This window comes from Onychostruthus taczanowskii, unplaced genomic scaffold, assembly GCF_017590055.1.
Source record: "Onychostruthus taczanowskii isolate IOZ18803 unplaced genomic scaffold, ASM1759005v1 scaffold4, whole genome shotgun sequence".
Classification (NCBI taxonomy): domain Eukaryota; kingdom Metazoa; phylum Chordata; class Aves; order Passeriformes; family Passeridae; genus Onychostruthus; species Onychostruthus taczanowskii.
In genome coordinates, this window is record NW_024501459.1 from 16622042 (window position 1) to 16634477 (window position 12436).

The window sequence follows — 12436 nt, forward strand, 5'->3', positions numbered from 1 at the left end:
TTATGTCTCTGAAGACCTAAAATAATCATGTCCCTCCCTTGAATCTTCATAATTCATGAAACCAAATTTCATGTTTTTGCACATATATGCAATTCAATGTGATCCTACGTGCAGATGCAGTACATGCTCATGCTACCACTTATCCTGTCTCTCTGCCTTCTCCACACTGTACATTGCGTGAAATCTCTGAGGAAACCAGAAGAATTTGGAATGCATTGATGAGTCATGTCAGAACCACAGGTGGAAGCAAGAGGGAGTAATTAAAATATTTCCTCCTGATTACAGTAGCTTAGGACAGTTCATACATAAAACAAGATACTGAAGCTGTTCTAACCAGGATGAGGCTCTCAAGATGATATCTCACTCTTTAATACACTGTTTGAAGGGGAAATGGAAGAGGACCTACACTACTCATTTCAGACTCATACCACTGAAATGTTTACATATGCATGCCTATATGAAGTAGACACTGAAGGTGCCCCAGTGCAGAGCAGAGCGGGACAATCCCTTCCCTTGCCCAGCTGGTGATGCTGTGCCTGGTGCACCCCAGGAAAGGGGTGGCCCTTCTGGCTGTATGCTGGCTCAGATTCAGCTTTCTATCAATCAGGACCCCTAAGACTCTTTCCATGGTGGTCTCTCCAATATCTTGTTCTCAAATCTGTCTGTACATCCTGGTTTGCCCTGTCCCAGGTGCAGAATCCAGCCCTTTCCCTTGCTGAACTTCATATGGTTGGTGATTGCCCAACCTTCTAATTTGTTGACATAGCTGCAGGGCTTCTCAGTCCTCAATGGAGTAATCAGCTCCTCCTAATACAGTGTCATTGGCAAACTTACTTAGCATCCCTTCAAGTTCTGTATCCAAGTTGTTTGTGAAAGTGTAGAAGAGAACTGGTCTTAAGATGTAGTCATGTGAACCCCACTAGAGACTGGCCACCAGCCTGAGGTAACCCCATTTACTATAGCCTCTTTTTATTGTCCCCCATATTTCTGGGCAGCTTCAGCCCCAAGGATCCTCACTAGCACTCAGTTTGTCAAGTTTTGGCATGCCATCCCACTACTTATCACTGCAATTGCTTATCGCTGGTTTTGTCCCTTTTCCCCTTCCAATCTAGTTTACAGTTCTGTCAATGAGCCCTGGTAGCTCCCGTGCTAAAGTCCTTTCTCCCCTTTGAGAAATGTGCTTCATGTCCTGTAGGTGAGTGAATGAGGGTTATTTAAGCTGCTGCAAGATAAGAGGCTAATATATGCTTTTTGTTCTCATTTAAATGTTTGTGTTCTCTGACATTGTGCTAACAACAAAAAAGAAAAAAAAATCTGGGTACCCAATCTAACTCCAAAAGGTATGGGGCAAGGCTAAGTAAATGTTCTCCCTGGTAGAAAAATGACTGTAGAAGATCCCACACTAATCAGTGTGTGAACAGTGACAATTTCTAGAGTGTCTCAGCTTTGAGGTTGACAGCAATGGCCAATGAGCAAAACAGGCCGTTAAGAGTGAAACATACAGAAAACCACAGCCAACAATAGCATCTGTCATGACAACACAAATATGAAAATTATAGATATTCGATTGTCTTTGCTCACTGCCTCTGTCACTCAGATACAGGCATTAGATCTTGTAGAAAGTGAAGGAATTTTTAATAGTGAATATGTAATGCCATAAACCACATCTGATTACAGATAAGCTGGGAATGTACAATTTAAAGCAGCAAATGATTGTGGCTAATATAAAGGGCTGGACAGACATCACTCCAACACAAAATCAAAGGCTACAATGTGATAAGACTGAGGAGAAATGCTGGTGCAACCTTATAGAGAATGGGAGAGGTTTGAACTCTGCCATTATTAAGTATAAGCTTTGACCTAATACAGCCTATTCTCCTTCGTAAAGATATTTTCATTAGACAGATACGTCAAATCGTGAATTAAAGTGGTCGCTGCAAAATTTTGATTTATTGACTGGAAATGCAGCATCATCAAATTTGATTTTGTATAGAAAAACAGTTTTTTATTTCATACACTTGGTATTACAAGCTTATCTGCTGTTTCTTTTATGATTTTCCCTAATATGTACTACTCCTAATAGACAGTCCCTCATTATACCAAAGGTAATTAAAACCAAGTGAAATCATCAGTGTGTTATAGTCACTGGAGTTTTTTATCATTACTTTCAAGTGGGCCAAGTTTTTGATCAATAGGCAAGGAAAGCAACATTTGAAAATATTCAATCTATAGCTTATAAAAATGAAGGAAATGCAGCATTTAAGTAATTATATGCTATAATTTTTTTTATATTTTTCAACAGATTGCCAAGAGTGTGAATAGTGTTTCACTAAGTTGTTGAAAAAATAAACATACCTGTGTTTTACATTATTTAAGATTTCAATTGTGTAGTAGTACAGCATTTTGCATAGGAAATGGCTAATTCAGAGGAACAAATGAGATTAATTTATCTGCATTTAAAACCCTGCCAAACTTTTATAAACTTTGTGGACCTTCAACCCCTTGAAAGGGACAAAAAAAAAGAATCAAAGAAATTTATAAATATACAAATACTGGTAGAATAGAAAGCTTTGGATGTAAAAGGAGATTAAGAAAGTATAAGCAAATAATACTGCTGCTTGAAAAAGCTTAAATTACAAGCCATTCAAATTGTTTTCCAAAACATTTACCTAAATTAGTTGAAAGGCCACAATTTTATACAACAAGAAATTTTAATTAAGCCTTGTGCTTGAAATGTTTCTGCAATTAATCCCTTTGGTTCCATTAGGATGTAGCCTCAGTTAAAATGTATTGTTAATATTACAAGATAACACTTGCTGGTGGCACAAAATTGAAGATATGCCTCCATATAATTTTAGATTATTCCTTGCTCTGAGTTTATGCAATTATTTTCTGTCAATAATGCTTTTTTTTTCTATTGTCTAGCCAATGAAATACTTTTAATCAGTACACCTAAACACTAAGCCTCTGAAAAAAGGCAACTTCTACATAACTAAATACCTTTTACACACTAGAATTCAGGTAAAACTTTTCATTATTCATGTTTACTGTATTAAAATAAAAAGTATAAATATAATAGGGTCATAGGATTCTCCAAATTTAGGAAACAAATATTGTAATATGAGCAGGAAAATCGCCAGGATTACATCTTTACACTTTATTTGACATCATTAGTTCTTTCTCAAGTGTGAATGTCCATTGAGGGCATTTATTTTCCCCACTGATTCTCTGTCTATTGTTGACTTATGCACAAGAAATAAATTTACCAGATTATTCTTTTCACATGCATTTGTTTATCTGTATTTTTAATGTCTTTCTCTTATTTAATAGTTTTATGCAGAACCATAATTGTCCAATATTCCTTACATTTGGTAGCATGTAAAACTTGTGATTGAAAACAGAATTTTTAATGATCAAGTAGATTTTAGAGCAAACTCTTGTCATATGAGCAGGAAAAAAGGAACCATTATTTTCATCAACTAATAAAAATAGCATTTCTAAATGCACAAATAACACAATATAAGCACACTACCATTTGTTGGAGGATTATTTTTTTGGAGTGAGAAAAAGTAGCAATTCCATTTTTTTACTCAACTTACAAGTATTTTCCTAAGAATACATAAAAGTTTGACCCACTCTATCCTTTTGCATAAAGCAATACCAGAGAGTTTCAGATTCCCCCAGTTCCACTCTATTTTAAAAATTGCTTCTAAAAAAATGACTAATTTTTTGAATTGTGGCCAATGTTTTGCAAATATTTAGTATCACATTTTCAGTATTTATTAGATTAAAACTAAATCAGAAATCAGAATTTGTTTAGATTCACATTTAACTGCCCACAATTTTTAAACATTATCCCAAAGCCTGCTACCACATTTGTATAATAATTCACACAATTCACTCCAGTATTCCTGTTAAACTCAGACCGTCCAACTCTTTGAAAACCCTTGAAGAGTCTGAAGTGCTCCTTTTTATCTGTGAGGACTCTCTGGGTTAGGGAGTGCACCTTGTGGGTATTAATGGCTCATCATGAGATGGTGAGAGTTTCAAAGAGACAGGACCAAGTCAGCCTTTGAATAAAGTATTTTAGCTCAGAGCCTGACCCTAGGAAGGAGGATGATTTCCTCTGAAAGCTGACCCAAGGGAAGGAGGCATCAGAGCATCTGTCTCACACAGACAGAAAGGGTGGACATTCCCTCCCCTGCACTTCTTGTTAATGTTTGTGAGCAGGTTCCACACACACCATCCTCCTCTGCCTGGTCTGTTTTTCTGAGCTGGAATAAAGTGACACAACAGGCTCCTGACCAAATCTCACTAGCACTCTGATGGTCATATTCCAAAGGAGATGGAGCAAATGCTACTGGGAAATGAGTGGATGAAACAGTCAAATTTCAGCACATTCACAGAATCACAGAATGGCTGAGGTTGGAAAGGACCTCTAGGGGTTTTAGGGGAGTATGTAGAAATACTTGAAACTTCCTTTGGAATTAAGTGGGGAAAATAAGTGACAGAAACATTTTGGGAGGCTATGACTTTTTAGTGCTCATATTTCTGTTGCTACAAAAAGTCACAGAAGAGACAATTATTTTTCCTCATGTTTAAATTGAAATTAAACAAATCATCTGTCTTGCTTTTCTCTCAAGGAAAATAAAATTCAGAATATTAGCTTTCAAGTTCAAGGCAATGTTTCAGCACAGCTGTTACCTCTACCTCATCTTCCTCAACTGTATTGCAGTGTTTAGTATGGAGGGAGTCAACCAACAGGTACAATTGTGTCATGTAAAAAGTTGTATGAGAAGAAATAATAATATATTTTGCATGTGAGAGTTTATTTGGGTCAAGATGGTGTGAGCAATTACATATTAGCAAGATGGTAACACCCACCATTAGATGAAACACTGGTGTAGTGCACTCTCATGGGGTCCACAGTCAAAGACACCAGTGTCTAAGAGAGAGCTACCCTTCTGAAAAATCTGATCCACATGGATTGTGCAACTGTTTGGCCTCAGAGGACAAACTGTATCTAATTAAAAGCGAAGCACTTATGATGGACATGAGAGGAACTCAGTACCATCTGCTCTACTACTGATTAAATCCTTTTACACCACATTGTTTGCCAGTGAAAACATAGCCTTTTGGAAAAAAAATGGTACTCCCTCTCCTGACAAATCAAAAGCCCTGTGGAAAATACTGAGTCATACATCCTGGTAAGGTTATACTTCTTAATGGGCTACTACATGACTAATGGGAATTTTACTAGGCAGATAGTACAGACTATTCATCAGTTCAAGTTGCTTGTAAGTTTCAATAAGATGTATATCAATTCTATTGATACTTTCATAAATAAAGCCCTAAAAATAGAGTTAGGGTTTTTTGGAACTTTCTATACATAAAATTTACATTTGTGTATACAGATATGCATGTAGGTGCTAGACAATAAGTATTCCTATGACAAGGCTGCCATCTTTCAAATTGTGTAAAAAAGTTCAAGACAACTTTTTAAAAAGAGAGATGGTAGAAAGATTTTAAACAGAACTATTCTGGTACAATTATCACCCAGGTGATTACATTCTTGTCTAAATTGCTCTGCAGCTGGATGGAATATACTACCCACTTTCCACACTGTAAGGAACAGATTGTACTTCCCATTTTAAGCCTGTGAAATGTGTTAGCTAGAAACCTTTCCTAGCTTTGAAGCAGATTGAAAGGCTGAGGTAACATTTGGAGAATATTTTTACATCTGTGAGTGAAAGTATTCAATTATCAAAAACAGACAAGCTATGACTTTTTAGCATCCCAGCATGTCCCTGCATGTATCCTTATGACATCCTACAATTTGGTTTTGTTTCATAAAACAACCATGCTGTACATTTCCAGTTAGCTTGGTATTTTATTATACATTGAAATCCCCACTGAGTTTTTGCTGCTTTGCTCTTAATTTTCAATACATAAACTGAATTACCTGAATTCAAGCAGATCTCCTTCCCTGATTAGTTCAAAATTGGCAAACTCCATCAAGCTGCTCTTCCTAACATGATACAAAAAATAAAGTAAAAGGAGTCTGCTCTCTGCAGGCGTAGCTACTTCTGAACTACTGTTCCAAGTCTTTTACAGCTAAGATGTTAAGCGGTTTTCCCTCTCAGATCACAAAGTGTCTACTTCCTCAGGATCCTCTGCTGAACTTTCCCAGGCAGCATTTGACAGCTCAGACACCCACAGCATGACACGACAAAAACCAGCTACACAAACAGACCACAAGAGCTCTGAAAAAAGTCTGCTTTAAAATGCAGTGAAACCAAGTCTCATATTATAGCTATTTCTTTGCCTCTGCTTTTATTAGTCGTATTTTCCTTCTGTCTCACAGATTTGTAATTAGATTAAATAACCAATGCTATAATGCTTTAAAAGTTTCTCATGTGTTTACCACATATCAAGAAACAGATTTTTTTTCCTTTTGTGTTTAATGGCATAGTCTACATAAATACACAGTTCTAAGAGGGATATTAAATGGAATCTATACTGTTACGTATGAAAGCGATCACAGTCTAAACTAATGCCAAAGAGTAATTACAGCCTTATTGCCTTGGCTTGTTTGGCATGTCATAAATGTTTTTACAATGGTTCTTAGGAGATCAAGAGTCAGAAAACAAATTTCTGCAAGTTGTGGAGAAATTACTACAGCCTGTTGAGGCCTTCCTCAAACTGCAGTGTTGGGAAGACATTTCTCTGAGCTGTAAATGCTATTTGTCTGCTGGACAAAATTCTTTATCTAATACTTAATTACATTTCAACAAACACCACGGTATATAAGAGTAATTAAAAAATGCTGTTGTCCATGGAGTTAACTTTTGGAGTTAAAACCATTAGAGATTATATAGGATCCATTCATTTGTTTCCTAGAGATTTAGCCCTAAGCAAAGGACCAGTGCAACCTCTGTGAAATGTTCTTCTGTGAGACAGAACCTGTGTCACATAAAAAAAGGACTGCAACTTGTCCCTCTAAATTGATGCTTATGAAGGACAAATTCTACATATACTTATTTTTTGAGATTCAAGAAAGCAGGATTTTTTTTAATCTGTGAGACTGAAAAGAATGCAAAGGAAAAGATATTGCCAGCAGTCACACTGTTTGATGGAGAAGAGCTACAGGTAATTTTGTTGCCGTGGAACAAAGTGTGAATTGCACAGGACACAGGAAAAAAGTTGAAGTATATGCTGCAAACTTTTTCACTAATGGATTTTTTCTTCAGACCTTAGACAATGGGGTTTCTTTTCATGATGCACTAGCCCTGGAGGTACTCTCAGGAGACATTAATAAGACAGTATTGTTGGATACCACATATTGCTACACACAATGGCAGAGAGGATTTTCATTAAAGGCAGACACTGTCATACCACTTTGCATAACTTTCCCAGAAAAGGAAGACCTTTCTTTTTCACCATTTTCAGCCATTTTTCTGTGTCCCAGGGGACTTCTAACTAAACAGAAGAAGAAAATATTGGAAATGAGTGTGACATCAAAATAGTAATTGTACTGAGCATAAATACAGAAGCTAAGAAGCTATCCAAAGATAAAAACTTGGCACACGTGAATTTTGGCATAGAAATTCTTCTGCCCTGATAGTTCCTTATACCAATTCAAGCATGAATCAAATAGCAGCAGTATTTATCAGTTGGTGACAACTGAAACCAATAGTTAGAATGTACTGATTTTAACAAACATTTTCATTGCATAGCATACTGTGTCCCCAAACCTTACAGCTGGCAGGGACATTTTAAGGGCATCTAATTTAAAGCATTCTAGAAGAAATCCTCTCGGGGCAATACATTTATATGTCAGTGATTTTGATATGAGTATGTATTTGGTGTAAAAGAATTACCTTTTCTTTAAAATCCAATAATTCCTACTAAAAAAAATCTGATCTGTAAAATTATAATTTTTTGTGATAATTGGAGAATCTTTAGTACGTTGGTTGCTTAACTTTTGTGTTTAATATTTATGTTAGATCAAGAAGAGTTCCCCTGTTTTTCATCTCTATGACCCTAGAATTTTTATGAAGTGTTTCTAGGATTGTTACTTTGTGAAGGCAAAACAATAAAAAGGGATGGCAAAACAATAAAAAGGATGGATACGTGTAAATTGCATTTTCTCCTTGAATTTAGTGATATTCAGTTTTACCTTTATATATACAAATATCCATTTGAGAATGCAGATAGTCTTAAAACCACAGACAAAGCTCATTAATTTCAGTGAACAGAGAAATTGTTTCTAATATTCTGATGTTCTTAAGTATACCTAATAGCGCAACAGCCAAGAGAAAACAATCTTGAAATTAATGTTTGTCATCTACCATGAAAATCCACAGTGTATCTCAACATGTTAGATTTCATGCTTCAGTTTTATGCTTAAATTAGAATTTAATTATTCAAAAGTGCTTAAATTCTTCAACTCTGTGGCTAAGTTCCCAAGCAATTTCAAGGATTATTTAAACAAATTGAGCTCCTGAGTTTGAGACTTGTCCATGAGGAAAAAAAACTGGCTATTTTCCATTTGAAATTGGTACATGGCATACATTCCATTCAGGACACAGTAAAATCTGTAAAAAACTACACAATAATTACAGACCTCTGATAAAGACAAATAAAGAAAAGGATTTAATTTGATTAGCCTCCAACTGCATTCATTTAACTCATCTGGGAACTATCCAGCAATAATTCTTCCAATGAAGGTCATAATTCTTCTTTAATTGTTTCCACCTGGTACAGTACTGTCAATCCCCTGTTCTCCACCTTTCTGCACTTGGCTCCCAGCCCATCACTCATGCCCTCCCAGTATTCCCTTGCACTATCATTAAGGAGCAAGGGAAAAGAGGTTTGGTTATTTTTGTTGCGACACATCACAGAACTTCCAGCTTGGTTTCCTCCTTTGCTGGATGATTTCCCTGTGTTCAATCCCTATTTCTGTTTACACTTCCTAAGAACTAATTCCTGCCCTTTTTCTGCTACATTCAGACATGCTGAGCTTTTCCTTACAACCTGTCCCATACCCCAGTATTCTGCAAAGTTGACTTTTCTAACTCTTCCTTTTCTGCCCTTTTTATAGTCCTCCCTATGCATCACCCCCTGCTACCCCCTCAAAAAATCTCAAACAGTTAACAAAAATTCTTTAGCAGACAAAAATCTTCACTAGAAAATTAATGTACAAACAAGAGACTTAAGGCTCACTAAGTCAAGCATTCAAAACACTCATTCTACAAAGACAAAATCCCTATACTTAGGCAAACTCCATCGCTTAGCATGCTAACCCGAGGCATGCCTTGTTATGTTCCCAGGTATCATGAGGAGAAAAGGGAGACTACGGGACCCTAAAGAAATTAACCTCAACAAAGGCAACTTCTTACTTCCCTTCCTAGCACATTACCTTCATGATTGCAGTGACTTCATTTGGGGAGTCAGACTGTATACATGAAATCCGGAAGAGTTCTGTTACTGGTCATTTTTCTCTGAGAGACTTTTATCATATTTCCTCATTGGAATTATCATGAAAATAATTTTATTTTTGGAGCATAAATGCAGTCTGCACACTAGCAAGCTTACACACTTTATAGTAAATATGTGGTTAGGCAGTAAGCAGTAAACATTTTTGAAGAAAACTTAATTTGTTTTCAATCAGACCAGATAAGAGTGATTATTAATGATGGTGAATATATTTATCCAGCAACACAGGCTTGCCTAGACAGGAAATTTTGTATTAGTGGAAGAGAATTTCTCAGTTTATTGATTTATGTCTAAACTAAATGAGAACATGTTCTATTGCTCTTGAGGTGGATGGCATGAGATTGAAGTAGGTATTTTAATATCCTGTTTAATGTCGAGTTAGAAAATTAGGTTCTTCCTCAACCTTTGAGTTTTAGTCATAAAAGACTGATGGTTCAGGACCTCCCAGTGTTTCACCATATACCATCTATTCAAATGGAATGGGCTGACAGCCCTAGGCTGCAAAAATCCTTAGCTGTTTATGGGAAAAATATTTCCTGTCCATTGGATTGTGAAAGGAGCTAATAATTTTGAATGAATTAATGTAAAGCTATTTGTATATGTTTTTTAGATATGCTAAAGAAAGTGAAAACCTAGGTAGCATTGCTAATAAGATTTGTCTGGTAAAATAGATTATACAAAAAGAAAACACATAAGGGAGAAATGAGTCCTATCAGAAAGGACAAGAAAATTGAACAGGGAGCTTCACATTTTGGGACAAATACTTGCACTTACACTACTGCTGAAGAGAAAACGCATATCTAGTCACATGAAAGGCCCTTCTTCTCCACCTATAGTACTGAAGATAAAAAGGATCCTATCACACATTTACAAAAGGAAGATCTCACACTTCCCATTGCTTAAGCAAGTGTGACACACTATTCAATAGAACAGATTATCTTGTTGATTGTTTCTGAAATTTTTGCACAACATTACCTGACAACAAATTGGTTTAAGAGACTGAGCAATAATGATTCTGTAATTTTTCTTCAACGTTCAATGCCTTCTGGAAACCATACTGCAGATCATTCTCCTAAAGATACCTTTGATGTCCATAAGTCTCAGCAAAGTGCTTCTATTAAAAGACTGTCTTTCAGTTCAGTTTGTTTATTTCAATTTGTTGTATATACACCACATTTTCAGCTCAGAGCAAGAAGATGAATGAACATAAATAATGACACATTTGCAGTAAGTATTTTGTGGTGAAGACCTTTAGTAAGATACTGTGGTTTTAATGCAACCACAACACAATGACAAACTTCCTTTGTAAATGACAGATCTAATCGTAAAGTTAAAATTATAGTTCCATGAAAAAAACCAAGCACTGAAGACACAGTATGTTGGCATGTGGCTGTATTCCCAACAAAACCATCCCTATTATTCATGAATTGATTTACACTTTTTATCTTTCCATAACATGCAGTATTTATTTACCCTTACATTTTGAGGTATTACAGTTTCTGCTGACACGAGTATTTTCTTAAAATAGAACATTACAGCAGTCCCTGCTAGATGTTTAAGCCATGTGTATGTTTATTTTTAATTTTTTTTCTTGAACTTTCTAACTGTGAGCAGGCTGGGAATGTAGAGTCATGATGAATGAGAGTTTGCTTTATTAAAAAAAAAAGAGAAATGTAGACATTTGATGTAACACTGAAAAATTCACAGCCTCCTACCTTAAAAACAAACATTTCCCGGCGAAGAATAGCCAGAGTGTTGAAGTTCCCATCACAGATGTTAGGCTTGGCTCCGGGATAGGAAGGTTTGTCACCAGTGGGTGGCCGGGGAGGTTTAGGTTGCCTGTCATTCTTCCGTGGGTCTGCTGGAGGGACTGAACGATGTGGGGGCACTGTGGGCAGAGGTCTTGTTGGTGGTGGTATCCTGTCAGGTGGACCTTTAAAAATACAGCAGCTGGATGTAATACATAAACCCAATAAAGAAAACATACACAACAAAACCAGCTGTAAGCTGCACAAACCTGACAGTGAAAGGGATTGAAAAAGTGACCTAACATATCTTTCTGATGTTATTAAATCATTGAATCATAGAATCACAGAACATGCTAAGTTGGAAGGGACCCATTAGAATCACTGAGTCCAGCTCTTGGCCCTGCCCAGCACACCCCAAGAGCCACATCATGTGCCTGAGAGCACTGTCCAAGTGCCTCTTGAACTCAGTCAGGCTGGTGCGGTGACCACTTCCCTGGGGAGCCTGTTCAGTTATCAACCAGGCAGTGGTTATAAAGGGTATAAAGAATGACTACCAAAACCAAGGAAAATAATTAGTTTTCATTATCCAAAATCTTCCTTTTTGGAACAACATTCCCATAAAACCTTCCAAGGATGCCTAGGCCACCATCATTTCAGATGAGAAATAGTTCAAAGCAAATTATTTACCAACTGAATAAGAACTCTCATAACAGAATCATTTTCTCTCATACAAAAAATGAAAAAAGATCTTGTTCCTTATAAGATCATTATCAGTCAATAGATTTTCAACATATAGTTTTAATCTATAGTCATCAATTCACACAGGCACACGCATAGCATACCTGCTACTTACTACTGACAAAATTTTTAGATTGAGTGACGTCATATTCATTAGAGACAGGACAATCCCAGCTTTTTCCAATGTCCCTTGGTATGTACAGCAGCTCCTAAAACTGGACCTCAAATTCTAGGCATGTGTACAACACACATACCCCATCACCCCCCTGCCAAGATTTACATATTTTCTTCAAGTGAAAAACTAAAACTCTGTAGAGCAATCTTAAAACATTTTTCTTCTTTCAAATATATTATTTTTCAAAACATACTGAGTTTCATGAAATTACTATGCCACTTATAGTTTCTCTACCTGCAAGTCATCAGGCCATCCCAGAGAGATACTGATCATAACC

At 36.4% G+C, this 12436-nt stretch overlaps 1 protein-coding gene across 1 annotated transcript in view; it reads right to left on the minus strand.

Annotated features, from left to right (window-relative positions):
* Positions 1–12436, minus strand: part of MMP16 (matrix metallopeptidase 16) — a 168131-nt gene that overhangs the window by 32997 nt on the left and 122698 nt on the right. Inside the window, exon 6 of the mRNA XM_041412753.1 lies at positions 11214–11431. Within this exon, the coding sequence (XP_041268687.1) occupies positions 11214–11431 (218 nt within the window). The remainder of the gene's footprint in view (positions 1–11213; positions 11432–12436) is intronic.